At 41.7% G+C, this 22,831-nt stretch overlaps 1 protein-coding gene across 2 annotated transcripts; it reads right to left on the bottom strand.

Moving 5' to 3' along the window:
* Nucleotides 1–898: 898 nt before the first annotated feature.
* On the bottom strand, nucleotides 899–22,639 carry LOC145408951 (uncharacterized). Of its 2 annotated transcripts, none has more exons than XM_080279531.1 (15): nucleotides 22,570–22,639; nucleotides 19,764–20,002; nucleotides 19,012–19,148; nucleotides 18,212–18,453; nucleotides 17,247–17,450; nucleotides 16,896–17,011; nucleotides 16,535–16,663; nucleotides 15,646–15,764; nucleotides 14,408–14,525; nucleotides 11,094–11,177; nucleotides 6,643–6,815; nucleotides 5,928–6,127; nucleotides 4,266–4,304; nucleotides 3,961–4,082; nucleotides 899–1,068 (listed from the first exon to the last, which is right to left on the bottom strand). In XM_080279531.1, the coding sequence occupies exons 2-15, from the start codon at nucleotides 19,989–19,991 to the stop codon at nucleotides 991–993; spliced, it is 1,989 nt and encodes a 662-aa protein (XP_080135657.1). In that variant the 5' UTR covers nucleotides 19,992–20,002; nucleotides 22,570–22,639; the 3' UTR covers nucleotides 899–990. The 2 variants fall into 2 exon arrangements, with proteins under 2 accessions (XP_080135657.1, XP_080135658.1); XM_080279532.1 differs by having other exon boundaries at nucleotides 3,961–4,079.
* Nucleotides 22,640–22,831: the final 192 nt, after the last annotated feature.

Genomic DNA, 22,831 nt, shown 5'->3' with positions numbered 1-22,831 from the left:
TAAATGGGAATACTTCTTGTGTAATCATTTAGCCTTTTTTACATTAACCTCTTTACTTTACTCTTGCTGTTATCAGACAACTTTATTCGACTTAGGAAGTGTCTTTCACTCTGGAGGGTTTACGAAGCCTGCATCTAACCCCTCCAGTTCACACAATCTCTCCCAGGCTGAATTAAATCATAAGGTAATAGCAAGAATTCAATAAAAAACAAATCTCCGAGATCAGTGGCTTCATAACATAAGGGAGAAAATTAACATGCTACAAGCAGATAAATACTGGTAAGGATGAGGAGCTGGGAAGACTCATAGCCCAAGAATATATACGGTCCGACATCTTACGGAAGCACTGGCACTTGTATGAACACCTGGTAGGTTTAATATTGTCATACACACAACTGGCTGGCTTAATGTGGCATGTCATATGCGGAATTAATAGATATAATATGCTTGGGTATCTAAGGCAGCCCTACTGTCCTCTCAGTTGTCTGCATTTTCTTTCTGCTTATCAATTACTGTCTCACTTTGTCTCATTACAACTCTCTACATTTCCTTCCACCAATTCTGTGCATTCCCTTTCCACTTCTCTCTCTCTACAGCTTCCAATTCTCCCTTTCTCAGTTCCTTCTCTCCATTTCCTCCTTTCATTACTCCTTCTCCCATGTCTTCTGTTCCTCCACTTGTTTCTTCCATTTCTTTCCTCCCCTCTTGTTCCCCTGCAATTCTCCCCTTCTCCCTTCCTCCTCTGTCCCTCTATTCCCTCCCCCCACTTTCTTCTTCAACTTTACCCACTCACCCTTTCTTCCCTTTGCACTCCCTTTCTCTCTTTCCCGCTCTCCCTCCTCAGTCTTCTCTTCTGTTGCTTCTCTTGCTTCTTCCACTTCTTTTTTTCTCTCTCTCTTCCTCTTGTAAGTCTCCCTCTCTCTCCTTCCTTTCTATTCCTTCCCACTCTTTCCTCCATGGCATGGGTGTTCCCAAAACCCACCATCCTCCTCAATTGCTGAAGTCCGAGTCTTCCTCCGAGCCATAGTAGCCAATCCCATACATCAGGAATGGGTCACGAAGAAAGTCCTGCAAGATAAATGGTCACCGTCACGTACTGTATATAGATATTGAATGCAGCTTTTACTGTACATGTTCAAGCCATGTTCTGCAGGTCCTGAAGGGCAGCTGATCCATAGGGATAAGAATTAGTACCCCTGGAGAAGTAACTCACCTCCACCCAATGCTTCGTACATGTGCACAAGTGGGGAAGGCTTTTGGAGCGTAGGGTGAGAAGTGTACGGGGAAGTGTGTTGCTGAGTTGTCGTTAAGAGTCTCTATGTCATCAGGATATAAACATGTGAGAACACAAGAAAGGACACACTACTGCACCCTCCTGAAATGTCCCTTGGCAGGAGTAAACTAGGGCAGGAGAGCTGGAAGATGCACATACTACCCACCCAACTGCCAGGGGGTCCATCAACAATCACCATTAACAAACTATACTGCTATCGTTGTGAGGATTAAGTGAGCTGAGGAACACGGAAGACTTCACAAACTTTATACTGTATTCAGCTGGTATTATGTGCCACTTCCCACCATAAATGTAGTGGCATGCATGGAAAGGTCACCAGGATTCTGAAAACATACATACTGCAAACATTATCTTGAGCCCTAAGAGGGTTGCCATGGGATCTCAACAGCTGATCATCTCAAGTTAACACTATTCTGGTCCGCCGTCACATCGACGCGTCATTTGTTGGCCAACTGATTCTGAGCTGATGACGTGGTGGCGAGTCACTTTTTTAGCGATTTTTCATAGCTCAAATACGTGGCACAACAATTTGGTGAACAAGCCAGATATGCACAAGTATTTTGCTGGAAACACTCCTAGCCCAGGAATGGTAGAAATGTTAAGCAAGGCTGGCCCAGTGTTGCATTAATGACAGAGTACGGGTGAACTGGTTGAAAATTTACAAAAGAGGAGAGGGTATGGAGTTAAAATATCTCCAAGGAACTATCTGGAAGACAGTATATAATCTCTGAATGCAGCATTGGACTGGTTATGGATTTGAGTAGCCGGCCATGTGCTGCATATAGGAAGGGTGCACGTATGGTCAGACTGTTTATAGCTGACAGAGATTTGTATCCCTTTTAGCCACTTACCTGTTATTTAATGACAGAACAAGACTACATACATTCAATTTCATAGCTATTTACTAGCCATCTCTGAGCATCAAATATGGAAAGGCAATAGTTTGTGTCTGGTCAGAGTAAACAGCTATGGTAACATTTTCTAAACTGGATACAAACACTGGGTACAAAAGATATGCACAGTAGTGAAATGCACGGCAGCTTGCATTTGGTATAGTCTCACCAATCTAAAACCAAGGTTTGGGTGGAGTCCAGCCGGGGATTTCCCGGTGTACAGCGTTGCCTTGTTTCCTATACTCTGATTGCCTAGAGGCTGACCTGACACCGTTAGAGCTCGCCGCTCACATCTCGCCACCTGGCCTGACATGACTTCACCCACTTCTGTGTGTGTGTGTGTGTTTGTGTATGTGTGTGTGTGTAAAGACAAACTAATTTAAGTTATAAATATAACCAAAATAATGAACTTAAAAATCGCATTCTCTCTCTTTCTCATATAATTTATGATTCCTAGTATGGGCCTGGATGTTGCTGCTCGTAAGTGTTTTAACTTATTTATTTCTATTAAGAAAATAGCGTATGTTCTACTGATTCCTTCAAATTATATTATAAACGTAATTGTTACATTACTTACCCAACTTAGAACTACCGTGAAAGTCGTTAAAAGTAACTACATTTTTTTCAGCACCACTGTAAAATATGTATGCCACATTTCTTTATTGATGTACAAGAGCCATATGCATTACAAGTTTACCTTCCTTTCATATGCTAGAATACTTACGTTTATATTGTATTAGTATGTGTGTACCTATCTGTGATGCCTATTACATATATAACAGAATCTACTCATCGCTCGTTTAGGAAGTATGGCATGGCTGCACCCAGCGTCAGACCCCACCCAAACCTTGATTTTAGATTGGTGAGACTATAGTGTACTTCTGGTGGTGGATCAGTAGACCCTTGGTGACTGGAGATAATGCCAACGGAGACTGAACAAATTTTGTTACCCTGGTGATATCATCAGTGCAGGGGTGATGCCAAGTACAGTGGCACTGCAAGGGTGTAAAGCTGTTGGAAAAAGTTCAGAGACATGTTACCCATCCTTACATCTCCAGTGTTCTCATTGTCTACAAGCAGGAAGGTGTTTGGCACCTGTGTTAGCAGTGTTATGTTGTATGGCAGTGAAACATGCAGTATGAAGGAGGCGGATATCGTAAGACTGGAACAAAATGACAGGAGCACAATCCAATGAACATGTGGAGTAAAACCTGACAGAATACTCTCAGGGTAAGAGTGGAAAATATCAGCGAGAAAGTAAAAGTGAGGACACTGAGATGGTCTGGACACATCAATAGAGGTACAGCTGGGCAAGTAGAAAGTGTGAGAAAAACACTGGAGTATATGGAGACATCTGGCAATTGCTTGTAGTAAGTCCACATACTGTTATGAATTAATCACTCGGAAGCCAGAGCCTGTGTCAGGTGGAACATGATTGGCTGAACTTTTGAGTGGTGGTGAAGCAAATATTTTCATCATATTGTACATAAATGAAGATTAATAAGTGGTAGGAAACAATTTATAAAGAATACTATAGTAATTAATAAATGAATGAGGAGTATAACAGAGTAATAAGTGTTAACCATCTGTAAAATATAACCGGCAACATAGCACAGAAGAATAGCATGTCAGTTGGAAATTTTGTTTATTCATGATCTTCAAAGCTGCTGAAATGAGGTGTTAGGGAACTACTTTAACCAACAAGAATATGAGTTATCCGCTTACCATTCATGCCTATGGAATCCTGGCTAAACAAAACCCACAATGACTCACCAAATGGTCCCCATATAAAATAGCGTCTGGTAGGCTGTGATCACTGTCAAACCCATCAAAGCCATTATTCATCCAGTAATCTTCCAGGCTGCCTCCAGAATACAGGGAATCATCATCATCTGCTGGAACGAGTGGTTGGGATTGGCTTAACAAGAAATGATCATTGTTGTAGTTCATCTTATCAGCAAAATTCATGTCTACCAGAATCATCATTTTGGCTAAAGAGGGAAGATTATTGTTGTTAATCATCATCATCATCCCAACTACAGCCCATGAGAAACTATTTTCCTTTTGTTCCTACTCACCATCAAAATCATCCGGATCATACAGAAATGGATACCCACCTGGAAAAAAATAAATAAATTATATATTTATATATATATATAAAAGTTTAAATTATATATACAGAAAAGTCTAAATTATATATACTATATCTACCTTGTAATATACCTTTTTTATGTTCTTATTTGCTGATGTTTAGGGAATGTAGGAAGAGAGACTGACTAGGAAAGTGTATGTGAGTATGGTGGAGAGGGGAGGGGGAATTGAGGATGTGATGAAGGGAGGGAAAGGAGAAGTTGTGTGGGGGAGGGGATGTGAGTTGGAGAAAGGGAAGCCTGATGGTGGAGGATAGGGTGATGTGGAGGTGATTTGTTTATGGCTGCTACCCCTTCCAGGATAAAGCGGTGGCTCAATCGGTAGAGAGGTGGCCTGCAGTCCTACCGGACTCGGGTTCAAATCCCCGCTGGGGCAGGGAACAGTTTAAGGATTTGAATTTCATGTAGAGCAGACTTTACTGATCTACCAGAAGACCTGCCGACATGTCATAAAAATACCCCTGCTAATATCAATACACCAGTCCTGTATGAGACAGCCCTAACATGTATTCAATATGGACGGTGGGTGTTAACACCAAAGTGGTGCCATGTAGAGGTGTATGATATGTGGAAGACTACTGGGCCTTGGGAGCAGGCTGTGAAGCCTATGCCCAGAGTCAAAAAAAAAAAAAAAAAAAAAAAAAAAAAAAAAAGGGCATCTGGCTACAAATAGATAAAAAGACAGACAGACACAGGCACATACAGAGGGATACATGTAGATAAACAGACAGATGTACAGGATGTTCACAAAGTTCTACTGGAGTTGCCCAAAAAAAAAAAAAAAATTATTAGTTATTATTATTATTTATTCAGTTTTGCTAACCTACCATATAATGCTGCATCTCAATATGTTAAACCACTTCATCATCACCAACACCACCATCAACACCATCACCATTTTCATCACCATCCTCCTGATCATCCTGAAATGCTTCCCCACCTAAAACTGTAATGAAGTAGCCTATATATATATATATCTCATCATCATGCTATATATATATATATATATATATATATACTGTATATATATATATATATATATATATATATATATATATATATATATATATATATATATATATATCTCATCATCATGCTATATATATATATATATATATATACTGTATATATACATCTCATCTCATCTCATCAGCCGTTTTGAGTATCCACTGCAGGACCGGCCTATCCCGACTGAAGTGGGGACGATACAGCCAATGTATCTCTACCAAGTGGCTTAGGCTGTCTGGTAGAGATTGTATGTAGGGTGTGAAGTGCTTGTAAGTGTAATTGTAGTGTTGGAGTGGCTTTGGATGTGTGTAGTTGGCTTTGGATGTGTGTAGTCTGTGAACCAAGTGTAATCGGCACGCACAAGCCGACTGGGTGCAAGCATACTTTATAGTACCGGTATGCAACTGGTTCAACCACAGCACCCCTTATGTCCGCCAATGCAGTACATGGCCAGAAGAACGCTCCCAAAGTTTATTACCCTGGCGGGGTGCGAACCCTCGTTCTTCAGTGTACGAAAACGCACACTTTACCACTGTACCACAGAGAGAGAGAGAGAGAGAGAGAGAGAGTCAAAATACTCACTAATGGGGTCAAATTCAATCTTGCTGGTGTCATACTGCACCTCCAATAGTTCCTTGGGTAAAAGGTAGTCCATGCTAACCTCTATCACCACCTTGCCTGATCTGCTCTTCATGATCTTGTCCACAGATTTAACAACGTCCAGATTCAGGTTGATGTTAGGGCAGTATATTCTTTTGAGGCCGGTGCACCCTCGTAGGATACTGAAATGGGGCAGAGTAGAGATTAGATAGATAAACAGATAGACAGGTGGATAGATATAGACAAACAGATAGAAAGGCTGGACACGGGGGCAATATATTTTTCTGGGGCCGGTGAACCCTCATCTATATCTATCTATACTGAGACAGGACGACACACACCCATTCTCCATTCTCCTTCTTTCCTTACTTTCCTCTCCACTCTTCTTTCCTTACTCTTCTCTTTTCCCTTTCCTCCCCTCTCCTCTGCTCTTTTTCCTTTCCTGCCCTCTCCTTTCCATTCTTTACTCTCCTCTCTTCCCTTTCCTAGCCATTCTTCTTTCCTTACTCTCTCCCCATTACTCTCTACACCTCTCCTTTCCTTCCTCTCCTCATCTCCTTTCCTTCCTCTCCTCATATCATTCCCTTACCCTCCTCTCTTCCCTTTCCTCTCCTCTCCCCTCCCTTCCTCTCCTCACCTCCTTCCCTTCCTCTCCTCTCCTCTCTCCCTTCCCTTCCCCTCACACCCACATACTTACTCTAGCAGCACCTCCTGTGGCACGTCTCCACAACTCTGCAGATACACCTCCTCCAGCTTTGGGCACTTGGCTAAGCTAAATAAGGACTGCGGACTCATGTCGATGTGGCACAGCTTGACGTATCTAAGCTCCTTCATGGGGGAGAAGTCTGACTGCCCGCCCGATGACAGTCTCTGAAATATAATCATCATCCAGCCCTGTTGCCCCTTAGCATGGGGTAAGGCAGGGTCCAGAGGGAAAGAATAAAACAATGCGAATTAGAACTAGCATGCACCAGTTACAAATAAATTCAATATCCAGAGAACAAAATTAACCAGATTGGAGTACTGCCATTCACCAGAATTAAATGCAGACAAGACTTGTAATCCAGCGACCAATATTAAGCACACAAATAAAAGCAGCCACCAGATATAAATAAACACTGTAAATACGATATCATGAGAGCAAGATTAACCAGACAGAAGCACCAGCACTGACCTGCATAAATAAAGACAATAGGCAGAGGGAAGATTAACCACAAAGATTGATAAGTAGAATTTTTCAGAATTATAAAAAGCATTAGGAGAAATATATTGAGATGGTTTGGCCATGTGGTAAGGATGGAGAGTGAGTGACTGACTAGGAGTGTATGTGATAGAGGTGGAGGGGGGAAAGCTTTGCAATACAATACAGTAAAATAGCTCAAACATGGGATGCCACAGAGTTAGTAAATGCACCAGAGTTTTGCAATCGCATGGCCAGAAGAGAACGAGCCCACAGGCACATCTTGCTTCTATGACATCCACGGGCAAGAATGAGAGAACGGTGGTATTCTTGGCACGCCAGACGTGCCACAGCCATGAGATTCTGATTGGCTGACGCACAGTGGGCGTACTCACTGGCTCCCACGTTTTGGGATTTCCCCTGGTGCCGGTAGGTTACCACTTATGAGCCAGGCGAGATGCCTCAATGCTGGATTTTGCATTGGACTGCTGCTTACATCCTGTTTCAGCGCCAAATGTTGCATAATTTAGTCAGATATTCCTTAAATAGAGCCAGGATGGCTGTGCTGGATACTGCGTTGGGCTGGATATTGTAACGACAGATAATGGAGAATTTACTGTAATCAAAATACAGTGGCCAGCACTCTTTATTATTATTTGTTTTTAAGTGTCCGACTCTGCGCATGGGCTCCACAGCCTGCTCCCAATGCCCTGTGGTCCTCCTACATGCCATACACCTCCCTAACATCTTTTCCTAAGCTATTTATTTTGCTTATTACACCTTGTCATCCTCTTTTGTGTTACTTAAATCATTCTACAATCACCATATTCTGCATATATAATGTACAAAACTTTATTAGTCAGCCATATCCAAAAATAAATCTACAAGGAAGAGGTGTTAGGGAGCTTCCTCAACCAACATGAATACAAGTCAACATCATAGGAGTGAGAGGGTCCAACCATTCTGCTACCCTGGCACCACTACACTAATGGCCTTCACTACACTGATAATGACTAATAAACTTGGATGTCAGTGTTCTTATGGCTCTAACACATTTTGAAACAGGGTTTCTGGTGACCCACTACATGTACACTGTACCGATGAGTAACAACTATTGGTGCACAGTTAGCATACAACAATCTGACACCTGGGATGATAAGTACAGCACGTACTTGTTAACAGTCAGGAGGCATTTGAAGCAATCCATCACATATCAATATATCATATATCAAGTCATTTATAACTTGAGCTCAATGGGATATGCTTTTGGCCAAGTCACCTAAAGAACAACATTAAAAAACAAGTTTGCAACTCACCTACAGTGGTAGTTATTTCACTTCACTGCACTCCACTTCTTGCTTATCACCAAACATAAGTCTAAAAATTACACTCCAACTTGGCTAAGCTGATACTTATTTCACTTCACTGCACTCCACTTGCTGTCTGAGGTCCAGTACCACACTACTATTCCATCACTAACAGTAACACAGTCAATAGTAACCAAGTTCAAAAGGGTCACCTTGGAACATATCAACAAAAATAGCAATCATGCACTGATCAGTTTGGCTTCGTACAAGATCGTACTGCTTGTGTAAGCAAGAATGCAACTGTATATTGAAAATATGATTCAAACATTTTAGTCATGGCATAAGCAATTCCGTGCATACTGGTTCATCATAAAACAAGGGTCTGGTGTGCTAATAGTACTGATAAATGCTGGATATGGATTATACCCAATGTCAGTAAACCTGCTTTGATAGGAATGCCATACGTCACCTGTTTGTGACATCTGGTTACTATATGTACATCCATATTATATCAGGTACCAGTGGGTCCTCTTATACAACCATTTGCTATATGAGAAACCAATGATACGAGAATGGGCAACCCAGATCTAAATTTGGTGATGTGAGCAGGGTCAGTTAACCTGACCCTATTTCTCTCATACGTTAATTACTCCATTATAAGAGTTTTCACATTCCCCCCCCCCCCTTTCAATCAGATACGTTACAAGTATCCACTGCCCATGCAGACCTCCATCAACACATCCCACTTGTGCAACAGGACCCATCTGTAATCTTGAGACTGCAAGTCATGTTAGTAAGTTCAGATACAGCACCACACAACCCCTCCTGTGCAATACTTTTTGATCCACTGCACAGTCAACCAAAAAAGTACTGGTCCTCTTACTGTGCGCATCACTCTGAAACAGGGATGAAGCACTGTGATGTATAGAACAGCCTCTGATTATAAATGCAAATATCATCCTTGGTAATTATCAGGCATGGGGCGATTGTAGGGGTATTGTAATCGATTATGATTACGATTACTTTGCAAAATTCAGATTATAATTACAATTATGATTATAGTAAATGTAAGAGTAATCGATTACGATTACATAAGAAGTAATCGTGATTACAATCATGATTACATGTACTGTTATGCACTACATTATTATAAGCACATTCCTTTTACTGTATACTTAACATTGATCAAGTAAATAGCTGGTTAGTTTTTAAAAGCACAAACATCATCCAGTAATATAAAACTGATATTTTCTAGGGATATATATTTTATATGCAAATCATTTTAATAATAATTGCCTGCGTAAGGAAGAACATGGGTTAAGCTCTGCAGAACCTATGGCAACTGTTACTCTGGATAAAAATATACTGTACAGTGCTATGTTCAGTAAGTTGTTCCTTTATTTTGTTGCCAGTTTGCAAATACAAAAGTGCTTCAATAATTCTAGCACCGAGACTTTTCTTCACTTTGTCCTTTGACCCTTTCATTCTATTAACTTTTCTACCAACTGAGATCTTCCCAGGTGATATTATTCTAGCTTAGGTAGGATATTATATGGAAGCTTCTAAGTGATAACCTACAATTCACTCTTGTTTTCATATTAAGTATGGACTTTTATGGTGTATATTTGACTGTTTGACACTGAACTACAGTATTTTATTCCTGACGAGTATTTGTGGAAGAATGACTTATCTGGGGCCTTGTAATTGTAAAAGTAACCATGATTACGATTACAATATGAGAGTAATCGATCACGATTGTGATTACTTTGAAAAAAATGCCTAAGTACGGTAATCAATTATGATTATACAAATCTGTAATCGATTACAATCGATTACGATTACAGATTACGATTACCCCATGTCTGGTAATTATTAGGACTCAAAATTGCATAAAACTTTACATTCTGGGTGCTGTGTTTTTTAAGGCATTAGCTTAAGACATTCATGTATATTTGCAGAGCTTGCTCATATTGACATCCATCATACCCAGGCGTGCGATATTTTTTGTGTTGACTGTGCATTCAATCTTTTACTCTCATTATTATTATTCACATACAGCGTGGCTCATAAAATGGCATTACACTGGCATCTCACATGGCAGTGTTGCAGAGACAGCCCACTGGTTAGTGTGAATGCGCTTCTGGCAACTGGAGTAGGGAATGAATACCTGATGCACAGCAGTTACTGATAACACTGACTAAGCCGGCCCCACAACAAACAAATAACTGCCCAGCAGAGTGGCAGTAGTGCATTTTAATTTATATGGTCCACCTTGTATTCTTACTCTTCAAACAGTTATACTGAGATGGCTATAATTATAAGTATTCATTCATCATCATCATTGCCAGACGCCATGTATCCCAAACGGGGTGGCCAAGGGCTTAGAGTTAATTGTTTTACAGGGAGGGGCACTAATCCTCCACCAACCCCACTCGACAAGTAGGGAGAACGTTATGCCAACAGCATCTGGTGTTCCCAGGCGGTCACCCATCCAAGTACTAACCAGACCCAAGTATTAAGGCAATAAAAATATACCCAACCAAATTTTGACATGCAAGATGATACTGTAGTATGCGCTAATCCTTACAAAGAAATCACTGGAATTACTAAATAAAGGGACACTCTCTCTCTCTCTCTCTCTCTCTCTCTCTCTCCACTCACCGAGTCAACAGAGAGTCTCTGAAGTGAGGGCATGCTCTCCACCAGCATATCAAGATCTAATAACACAGAATCCACTGTCAGATCCTGAAAAAATAAATGTATATAAATAAATATATAAATACTGCTACTCCTCACCCTGCCCTAGGGTGGAAAAGGAGGTCCAGATGATGATGATGATGATGATGATGATGATGATGATGATATATAGCCTATATATATATATATACAGTATATATATCCATTCATCCATCATCCAATCCTACGTTGCCCCATGAGGAGCGTAGGAGCCAGGGGCTAGGCAGTTGGTCCTGACATTTAAGATGAGAGTGACCAGCCTCACTCATCCCTGAGTGGCATTACGTGAGCAATAAACCCCAACCACCCCTTGGATATAAACCTTCACCGGCTCAATCCGATTGGAGCACAATAATTACCCACTAAAGCACCAGGCGCAAAAATTTGGTTATATGGTTACCACCCAGCATAGTAAATAGTTTCCTGGTGTACAGGAAACATTTGGCTTGTCACTCAGTGTAGAGTCACCCACAGGCAGAAGGAAGAGAAAAGAATGAAGGAATGAAAGACAGAAGAGGGAGTGTAAAGTCAACCGTAGGCAGAAGGACGAAGAAATAATGAAGGAAAGATAGAAGAAGATGGAAGGAAAGAAGGATGGAGGAGAGGAAAGGGTATACACCTGAGAGCAGCACTACATTCAGTGAGTGGATGGTGAGTGCCCCCACCTACCTATATATATATATCGTCATCATCATCCGGACCTCCTTTCCCGCCCAAGGGCAGGGTGAGGAGTAGCAATGTCCAGACAGCACAAATTTGCCCAATCCAAATAGGCCACACTTCCATTCACTCATCATTCAAGCCCCCGGAATCCTGGCTCTACCAGATACGCCAAAAAAACATTCACCACATTCTGCAGCTTCACACAAATGTATCCGGTTGAGTTAATCTGGACGCTGTCATGCTCACAAGTGGTGCCAAAATCCCTGATCAAACACTTCTCCTCACAACATTCATCCAGCCAGCTCGATCTCTTGTCAGTTCCCTAGCCTCATCGACTTCCAAACCTCTCTTCCTCAAACACTCATCCACCATATTTCTCCACCTTCTCCTTGGCCTAACTCATCTCCTGCCTCCTTTAAATTTGCTCAGGTAAACCTTTTTCACCACTCTATTGTTCTCTATTCTTTCCACATGACCATACCATCTCAGGACACTCTCTTCGATTCTGGTGTACACAGACTTCCTCACTCCACACCTTTCACAAATCACAGTATCTCGTATCTGTACTCCACATACATTCCTCAACAGTTCCATCTCCACTGCTCTTACTCTTGACTTTTCATTTTCGTGCCACACCATAGTCTCACACCCGTACGTCAGAGTTGGCACTAACACTCCCTCATGTAAGCCTCGTGCAGCTGCAACACTCAAGCCTCTGTTTCTCATCAAGACCTTCATTGCACCAGCTACTTTTCTTCCTTGTGTCACTCTACTTTCAACTTCTTTTGCACATTTTCTTCTTTTTCTATCACTGTACCCAAGTATTTGAACTCTCTCACCAATTCCAGTCTCTCTCCATTCACTGTGACATCACACTGGGAGTCGCCTTCTCTCTCAATAACCATCACTTTACTCTTCTCTACATTTACTCTCAAGGCACGACGCTCACAGACATCAACAAAACTCTGCACTAACCTACCAAGTTCCTGTCCAGTACTTGCAAGCAGTACTGCATCATCAGCATACAACAAATTTGATATTCCACCCATCACCATTCATTACCAACGCCATCCCTCTCTCCATTACTCGTGTTTTCACTTCTCTCATCATCCCATCCATATACATTGAACAACCATGGGGACATCACACAACCTTGTCGCACGCCCACACCAATTGTGAACCATTCACTTAGATGCTCATTAACCCTTACACATGCTTCACTACCATCATAAAAACTCTTGACAGCACCTAGCAGCTTACCAACTACACCACACATGCGCAAAACTTTCCACAATCCTTCTCTGTCTACTTTGTCATATGCTTTTTCCAGATCCACATTATGGTCCTTCTCACAAGCCTTCTCTGCTATCTGTCTCACTGCAAATACTTGATCCACACATCCTCTGCCACTCCTAAAACCACCCTGTTCATCACTCATTAGGACTTCTGATATCTCTCTTACTTTCTCTATAATAATTCTTCCATATACCTTCCCTACCACGGTCAATAAACTTACGCCACGATAATTCTTGCACTCACTTCGCTCACCTTTATTTTTGTACAGGGGTACAATCACAGCCTTTTTCCATTCTGCAGGCACAGTTTCACTCATCCATGCCTTCTTACATATCTCCAACAAGCACTTCATTCCACTCTCCCCACTGCACTTAAGCATCTCTGCATACACCTCATCAATAATGGATAGATATACAGTTATGCTTAGATATACTGAGCAGATGAGCACAGATGAAATTAGAAGATTCACCTATTCCTCTATCGTCCAATCCCTTTCTGCTCCCTCAGCAGTGTAGGGGCCTAAGGCTGGGCTACTCAGTGCCAACATTTAAAGTGAGGATGACCAGCCATACTTGTGTGTGTGTGCCATTATGTTGGTAATAAACCCACACCAACCCTCACATGTAAACCAACACACACAACATCCAGTTAGTGTGTCTTAACCTACTAGACCACCAAATGTCACTTGGTGCTATGGTTACCACCCATCAGGTTTCTTGGACTTCAGTATACGATATGGCTGGTCGCTCAATGCAGTGTCACCTAGTGGCAGCACTACTCTGAGCAGATGGTGGATGTCCCCCTCCCTCCCCCCACCATGAACTACAAACTCTGCTAGCATGGTCAATAGTTAATAAACACTGTATCATATTGTTTATAATGGCCCCAACATGCTCGCATGTCAGCCTTGGTCACCTAATGGGCATAGGGAAGCCCATCTCAGCAAGTGTTACAAATGTTCACACAAACAGCCTGGCTCAGAATCAACAACCTCTTATCTTACCACAGCCAACAACAATTTTTTTTTTTTCCTCAGAGGAACCCATGGTAGCCAAAGGGTTGTTGTTGTTGTTGTGTCCCCAGGCTCATGTGAACACAAACCCAATGGATTGCATGTCAAGGCTGCCCTTCTGCAATTTATCCTCCTTCTTAGTGACAGGGAGGGAGTTAAGGGGCATTTGTATAACAGGGCAGTGGAGTCACTTGTTTACATCAGTGCCACCACATGAAGGCATCCCCCTCCAGCACCCAGGTTAGGGTACGTGCACTACAACACACACCTTTAAGTTTTTGAAAGTCCTGAGTGCTTCAGATGCTTCTGGCTCCACCATGAATACAGACAGCTTTGTCAAGTTGGGGCACTTGGTTCCAATATGTTCCAGCACCTCTTTGTTCACCCTGGGAAAAACAACACATTTTTATATTAGCACATTACAACACTTATGCTGATCAAATATATATATATATATATATATATATATATATATACTGTATATATATAATCACATTATCATCCAGACCTTCTTCCTAACCTTGAGATGAGGTGAGGCAGGGTCGAGTCAGAAAAAGAACTTGACAGAATAAGATTGTTACCAAAATTTGCCCACATGAATGTGCCACACTCCCATTCACCCAATAATTAAGACCCCAGAATCCTGGCTCCATAAAAATAAAATAAATAAATAAAAATAAAAAAAGATAAAAAAAATCCTGCATATAAACCCATTATATTTTTATAAAGAGATATGGATTTTGTATGACAGCTTCAGATGCCTGGCAGCCAAGGTTAACACTTTATCTGCACATACACTGGAGTCACAGGACAGCCTACTGAGGTGTGAGGGTTTCAGTATCAACACTAGAGTGTGTGTGTGTGTGTGTGTGTGTGTGTGTGTGTGTGTGTGTGTGTGTGTGTGTGTGTGTGTGTGTGTGTGTGTGTGTGTGTGTGTGTGTGTGTGTGTGTGTGTGTGTGTGTGTGTGTGTGTGTGTGTGTGTGTGTGTGTGTGTGTGTGTGTGTGTGTGTGTGTGTGTGTGTGTGTGTGTGTGTGTGTGTGTGTGTGTGTGTGTGTGTGTGTGTGTGTGTGTGTGTGTGTGTGTGTGTGTGTGTGTGTGTGTGTGTGTGTGTGTGTGTGTGTGTGTGTGTGTGTGTGTGTGTGTGTGTGTGTGTGTGTGTGTGTGTGTGTGTGTGTGTGTGTGTGTGTGTGTGTGTGTGTGTGTGTGTGTGTGTGTGTGTGTGTGTGTGTGTGTGTGTGTGTGTGTGTGTGTGTGTGTGTGTGTGTGTGTGTGTGTGTGTGTGTGTGTGTGTGTGTGTGTGTGTGTGTGTGTGTGTGTGTGTGTGTGTGTGTGTGTGTGTGTGTGTGTGTGTCCTAATGATTTCTTTATGATCAGGGTTGTAAGAGATTAAAATAAGAGTTGCACAAAAGGAGGATGTCAGTAAGTCTCTCTCTCTCTCTCTCCCTATTTTGCATTTTTTCCATTTTCTCTTCAGTCTCTTTCATCTCTTCTTCATTACTCTCACCTGCACTTCTCCATCTCCAGTGACTCCAGGTTTGGACACCTCTCACCAATATGATACAACGCTCCTTTGCTGTTGGAGGCCCTGTCGTTGAGATTTAGGCAGAACGATATGTTTAGTTCCTGCCAGTGGGGGGAAAAGAATTAACACCAAGAGGGAGAAAGAAAATTAACATCTAACTTAAGGTATAAAGAAAATTACTCCAGTGTGACAGAGAGAAAATTACTCTAGTGTGAAAAGAGAGAAAATTACTATACAGTATTGTGGCAGAGGGAACATTACCATATAGTGGGAGAGAGAAAATCAACATCTATACAGCAGCAGTAGTTGAAATCCCAAGTTCGTCTGAACATGTATCCAGTGGGCTGCAGTATACTCACCATTCTCATACAGTAATGGTTTCAAACTAGATAAATTTGGTTTTAATAGGGAAGCAGGTAGAAACTGGTTTGGCAATAGAGTAGAAGACGAACAAGCCACCTAGTGATGCAACTGCTGCCCCTTCCAATGAGAGTTTCAGGCATAGGCTAGATAAGCATATGACAAAAAAGGGGTGGGTAAAAAAAAAAAATAAATAATAAAAATAAAAAAAAATCTCATAACCATTTCCAATTCATTCTTTTTCCTTTGCAGGTTACACTATGACAGCCTCTTTTTCTCCTTTCACACTTTCCTATAAAATGTCCATGTCAGATATTCTAAAATGCGTGGTGCTTTTTCTGAATTTTTCCTGCCAGCTTTGGCTGGAGGGTTTGGAAGGCAGGGGAGAGCCTTCATCTTTGCTATCCTTATCTCATTCTAGTAGTTCAGTTACTCTTCTAGGCGCTGCCTAGCTTGGGCCAGCAGGCCTACTGCAGTTATCTTCTTATGTTCTAACTTACTACAAACACACCTTAAGAGTATTGGGCAGGAGGGTGAAGCTGCGTCCAGTGATAGAGCAGCCGGAGATGTGTAGTCGCTCCAACTCAGGGTAGCTCACTAATAACTGCTTCAGCGCCCTCTCGTTGAAGTCTGAGCAGTTCTGAAATACCATAATCAGTACCATTATCATCAACATCATCAATAGCAGGCACCTCTCTCTCTCTCTCTCTTTTCCTGTTCTTCTTCTTCCCTTCCTTAATCATCACCATCATCATTTTCATTATTATCCCCACTATACTGTCACTGTCATCACTGGTAGCATTCTCTCTCTCTCTCTCCAATCCTATCTCTTTTAAAGCACATATCCATGCATGTACTCTCTTATCACCCACCATAGCCACAAATGCCTTAAGGTTCCTGCACTTGGTAGCCAGTTCACTGATGTTGGTGAAGTTGATCCCGTATGCTAGTGACACATCTAGGCACTCCAGAACTGGGCACAGCTGGCCTGGGGGTGGAGGGAGAAGAATGGGCATTACATATCTACAAAACATTCACAATTTATGACTATCACCATCAACACTACTGCTACCATTTATGTCACACTCATCATTCTCCTTCAGCATCATCATCAACACCTGATCACCTGATTTGAATTTGGATATTACTTCTTGGTGATTACACTCTTAATATTTTTAAAGTAACTTATATACTTATATTACAGTAACATAATAACAACTCACCGACAATCTTCATAATGTTTCCCCTTGTGGCGTGGTCTATGCTGAGGAGCTTGAGTTCTCGCAGTGTGGGTCCAGACAGAATGAGAAGCTTTGATATAATGGAACGTGTGATGGGTGCGCTGATGCCAAGGTTACCAGGCGCTATCTCCAGTTTGTACACTTTGGTAAACATACCATGTACCAGCATCTGCCAGCGACGACACACTGAAAACACAAAATGCAATAGACAGATGATTACATAGACAGACAGTGAGATGGGGACACTTATTTCAAGGTCACCAGGAACTATCTCCAGTTGATAATCTATGGCAAACACACTGGCAGCAGCCGTGGCTCAGTGGCTTAGAGTGCTCTGTTCTGGCCGGAGGGCTGGAGGTGCAAATCCACCCAAGGGTCATGGCAGACATCAGGAACGGCATCCGGTCCTAAAGTGCTACACGCTCCAAACCAAAGTCCTCTTCCAAAGGACAATGCCTTAGCCCTTATTATAAAAAAATAAAAAAAGTGGGGGGGAGGGAGGATGTTAAAAAAAGTACTGTGGGCCAACATCAACATCAACAAACTGCAAAATGAAGCAGAAAAATAAAGTAGATTTAAAGAATGACAACACTACCAAGGGAATGCAGGATTACTTCTATGCAAAGTACCATACCATGATGAATAATTACACAGGAGCACAGGACCACCCCCCCCTCTTTTTTTTTTACCTCTGACCCTGTAAAACTTGCTAATAAACAGAAATAAAACAAGAAAATAACAAAAGGGGGTATTCGCCTAAGGAATTAGCCTAATGTGCCAACTCTGAAGCAACCTAGTGAAAAAATAAAGGAATGGCAGCAAACAGAACTGTGTGACTGAAACAAAGAAAGAACTGATGAAATAAAATAGGTTTCTCCACTATGGTATGGAGGCCTAGAGAAAGACAGACAGCCACACACACACAGAACCCAACCAATCCTCCTCACCTCGCTCTGACCGAACCATATCCTTGATGGGCAGAAACTCGAGTATCTTGTACATGACGTCATCCACCAGCATGTGCATGGATGGCGCTGTGGGGTCAGGCAGGGACAGGTCAAAGTCTCTCTCGGGCAATGGGCGCCGGACATAGTCGTGGTGGCCCGGGAGGCATATGCGCTTCCGAGCACGTTTGATCACCAGCTCCTGCCCACACAGATATTTGTCACTGTGGCGTAGGTTCAGTAGTCTGAAAGAGTGTATAATAAGAGTACGTCCTCATCACAATCACTGTCATCATTATCATCAACCGTCATCATCATCATCAACCATCACCATTATCATCAAATCATCATAATATCATCATCACCAAGACCCTTTCCTCACCAAAGGATTGGGTGAGGCAGGGTCCAGAAGAGACTAAGAAAAAACTGACAGAGGGAGAAACTATCAGATCTTTTCTTACTCATGTCAACCTCAGGAGCAAAGTGAATGGGATATAATGAGAGCATACCGTACTGTACTAAACATCTCATCAAGCCTCCTACTTACATATTTTTTTTTTTTTTTTTAATGTGAGGAAGAAGGAACCAGAGGCAACGAGCCCGCAAAACTGTTCCTTCCAACAGAAAAACAAAATACAAGAGAGAGCCAAATTCAACTTCAGCCTGTTATCCACCAGGTTCACATTCAGATGAGCCTAAGATTGCAACAACACCACCACCTCCTCCTACTACTGTACTACAATTATGACTACTTCTACTACTACTACTACTATACTGAACACATAACTACTACTGCTGCTTACTTGTCTACATCCTCTGCCTTGGCAACAGTGACAAATCCGTAGCCACGGCTGCGGTGTGTGTGTTTGTCTTTGATGATGATGGCACGCTCCACTTTGGCATAGTATGACATTGCATCATGTAGCGCTCTCTCACTCACCTGCAAAAAACGTGAAATAAACAAACAATCATCATCATCATCACTACATTACTGGTACCACTTTTACTACTACTACTACTGCTATAGTACAAACTCTCATGTCTGAAATAGTTAGGTCGAAAGGATGCGTGGGAAATGGAATATTTTAGAAAGCACTGTGCTGTATAACCACAACAAAAACTATGATAAAACCATGTAAAAAGAACAGCCTACAGTATGATGAAAAGTAACTGCAATGAAGTACCAGAACCTTGTACTGTACTGGTAACCTATACAGTAATTTGCTGCAATACTTGTCTACAAACTCTGTCTTCAAATATACATTGATTGTGTGAGGATGTATCTCAACCTTCCTCTATTCCATGAAAAATATACTGGGAAGTGGAAGTTTTTGCACATCTACATACTTATCCATAGCCAGACGCCTTAATCCCATAAGGGTGGCCATAAGCAAACTGCCTCCATGTCACCCTGTCCCCTGCCATTTTGCTGCCCTCCCTCCAACTCACACCCTCCCTCTCTCATATACCTCCCTACTCCATCCCTCCATCTCATCCTCAGCTTCCCCCTCTCTCCCCCCCCCTTCACTTCATTGACATACACTTCAGTACTTACACTTGGTCGAAGGTTTCCCACAAAGACCTTGCAAGGGTCAATAAGCTCCTCTGGAATGTCGTCGTTGATGTTTATGTTGGCCACAGCATTGGACAAGACTTCCACCGCCTCGGCCCCCTCCCTGCCCTGGCCTCTGCCCCGCCGCCTCCCTCGCCGCCGCCCATGTCTTCTTCTGTCACTGCTTGAGGCGCCATAATCCACAACTGCTGCGGGGTCTGAGTACATCATGGCCGCTACACCTTCTGAAAGGTACAATGACTGTTTTAGATCTAGGCTTGGAAAGACTAAAGGTAGGAGGCAAGAAGAAGACAGAGAAGCAAGTTTCTGGACTGTCTGAGAGATCTGAATAAAAAAATCAGCAACAAAAAATTAATTAAATGACAGTACAGAAAATGGTGGTGCTTCACAGCAATTGATGTCACATGACAGGCACAGCTGTAAGGTAAGGTAAAGAGAATGAGACTGACTAGAAGAATGCACCTGAGTGAGGTGGACTGGGAGACAAAACATGTGAAGTGTGCAAATTCTCCTGTCACTGGACAGGGCACTGTAACCATTGCATGATGCTAGTTCTAAGTAATGTACATCATTGCCACTACACATACTGAAATTAATACTGTTCTTTTTAGACCTACAGAGAATTTAGGCCCATGGGAGGAGAGGAACAGAGAATGAGAGGATGTGAGTTGAAAGGGGGAAAGCCTGATAACATGGCTCTGTAATCTGCATAATCAATGGAGTCTATCATTGTTGCTACACCTCCTGCAGGTTTAATGGACCATTTAAGAACTATGGAGAGGTGTAGGAGAGGGACACACTCAAGTGGTGGCAGTGACATAACCAAGTACGGTACCAAAAACAGCTACTGTATTACTCTGGTTATTTCCCTTAGCTATAATTAACTTGTAAATACTGAATTTTAATGATTAATACACCATTGCCTACTGGAAAGAGAGAGAGAGAGACAGAGAGAGAGAGAATCCACATTCTTTTGAAATACTAGTTCCCATGAACAATGAAGATACAGTATTAGGAATTAAGTACGATTACCATGTAGCTACCGTATGGTACTTCATTTATACTGTATCACCAAAATTCACAGGGAATAACATATAATTAATATGAGATGCTAGGCACAACATGCACCTACAATTACACATCTTAACATCCAAACATGCATGTACCCACATCAGGGAGGGAGAGACCGAGGATGACACGGAGCGATGGAGAAGAGAGGTATACGACAGGGGAGGATGTAAGATGGGGGGAGTGTGTCATAATGACAGTGGACAGAGTGACATGGAGGTAATTTGTTTCTGGCCACCCTTTATGGGATTCAGGTGTTTACCAGTACAGATAGATAGATAGACAGATAGACAGAGAAGGAGTGGAGGAGGGTATACCTATTTCACCTTAATGTGATCCAGATTTTGGTCTTTTTGCAGTTTTTTCACACAGCCCAAGAAAAGATGCTACTAGGACTCTACATTCTTTATTTGGTACTTTTTCATGAGTAGGACCAAATTCCACGATAATCTTGCTACAACACAGTACATTCAAGATGGAGAGATGGCAATACTGTATTTTGGATCCAAAGTCAATCCATCACTTGGCATTTGCTCCTCCTAACCTAACCTAATATGACCTAACCTCACCAAACACAACCATGTGCAACCTAATCTAACTCAACCAAACTTAACCTAACTAACCTGAATGAGTTTTAGGTCCGAACTGACTCACTCCTTTCTGCAGGACGTCACATTTGACACCACCAAACCTAACTTCATGCATTTAAACAACGTTATTTTCCCATAATTTGGGTGTCATGAATCAATTATACAAGCTTTAGTAGTATAAATATTTCTACAGAACCTGGGTGTCATTAATGAATTTAAAATTACAAGATAATCCCTGCCATAAAAATTTTCATAAGTTATTATTGGTAGCTCCCATACAGTTTGTCCAAAAACAGAAAAGCCATCTCAAAAACAAAAACTTATCAAATCAAAACAAACCTATGCCACACTAACAATGTAAATGTGATCTTAGACTTGAAGAGCTGGAGAATTCAATCCCTCATCAAATAAACAATGCATTTGGAATGGGGACAGTCATAGGGAAGTCCCCCCACTAAAAAAAAAAAAAAAAAAAAAAAAAGCAAATTTATGTACTGGATTTCAATAACCTTATTTCTATGAACGGGCTGTGTGGCGAGTCGCCATGAGGCAACCAAGGCTGACACATGCAAGCATAAGTGCTTTTATATACAATACGATACGATTTCATGTAACAAATATATATCATTGTATTTTGATGAGTAAGGTGGAGGGGGGAAGAGGGAGGGGGAGGCCGAGGATGAGATGGAGGGATGGGGTGAAGAGGTATATGAGAGAGGAGGGTGTGAGTTGGGAGCAGGGCAGTGAAATGGCAGGGGACAGGGCGACTTGGAGGCGATTTGTTTGAGGCCACCCCAAACGGGATTGAGGCGTCTGGCAATAGATAGACAGATAGATAGTATTTTGATGAGGCAAGCAGCTTTCCTTTTCCACGTAATGTATTTTTAAATACCTTCTTAAAAATAATAAAACTAAGTAATCCAAGGCCTATACTTCTTTGATTACAATAAAACTGCAGATGTGAGACTTATTCAAGAAAATATGGTGTGATTACAATAAATGGTGGTGCCCAGCGAGTTTGTAAACAGAGAAAAAGCCAAGTTTCTACTGTATGGTTTAAAACACTAATAATAAAACACTAGTGGCATGCTTAAAATAACCCCTCCGATATTAGGCGATCGCTTACTCACCTAATCACGCTAAAACGACAAATTAAACAAAGCAAAAAGGTTTTCCACGTCAATTAACTTTTCTCCACCTCCACCAAACACCCTCCTCAGCTGTCCCAGTCTGAAAGATAATCCGTATCTTTGAATATTCGGTTGAGTAAGGAATAATTTCAGTCAGAACGTAGTGTTATGAATTTAATAGTTAGATTTTTTCCACTTGAAATTGGAGTGACTATTTACAATGAAACTGGTTATTTGAAAAATAGAGTGATTCCATGTTGGT

The sequence above is a fragment of the Coenobita brevimanus genome, chromosome 79 (assembly GCF_032717465.1).
Source record: "Coenobita brevimanus isolate Jiangsu-jjx chromosome 79, ASM3271746v2, whole genome shotgun sequence".
Lineage (NCBI taxonomy): Eukaryota > Metazoa > Arthropoda > Malacostraca > Decapoda > Coenobitidae > Coenobita > Coenobita brevimanus.
The sequence above is the reverse complement of the archived record's forward strand: the minus strand, read 5'-3'. Positions and strand labels throughout refer to the sequence as shown.

Coding starts and splice junctions, on each gene's coding strand:
- LOC145408951 (XM_080279531.1), bottom strand. CDS start 19,991: ATGATGTACTCAGACCCCGCAGCAGTTGTGGATTATGGCGCCTCAAGC. Junction 19,149..19,763: donor TGGGAAACCTTCGACCAAGT/GTAAGTACTGAA, acceptor CGTTTTTTGCAG/GTGAGTGAGAGAGCGCTACA. Junction 6,128..6,642: donor CCACAGGAGGTGCTGCTAGA/GTAAGTATGTGG, acceptor GCCCCATTTCAG/TATCCTACGAGGGTGCACCG.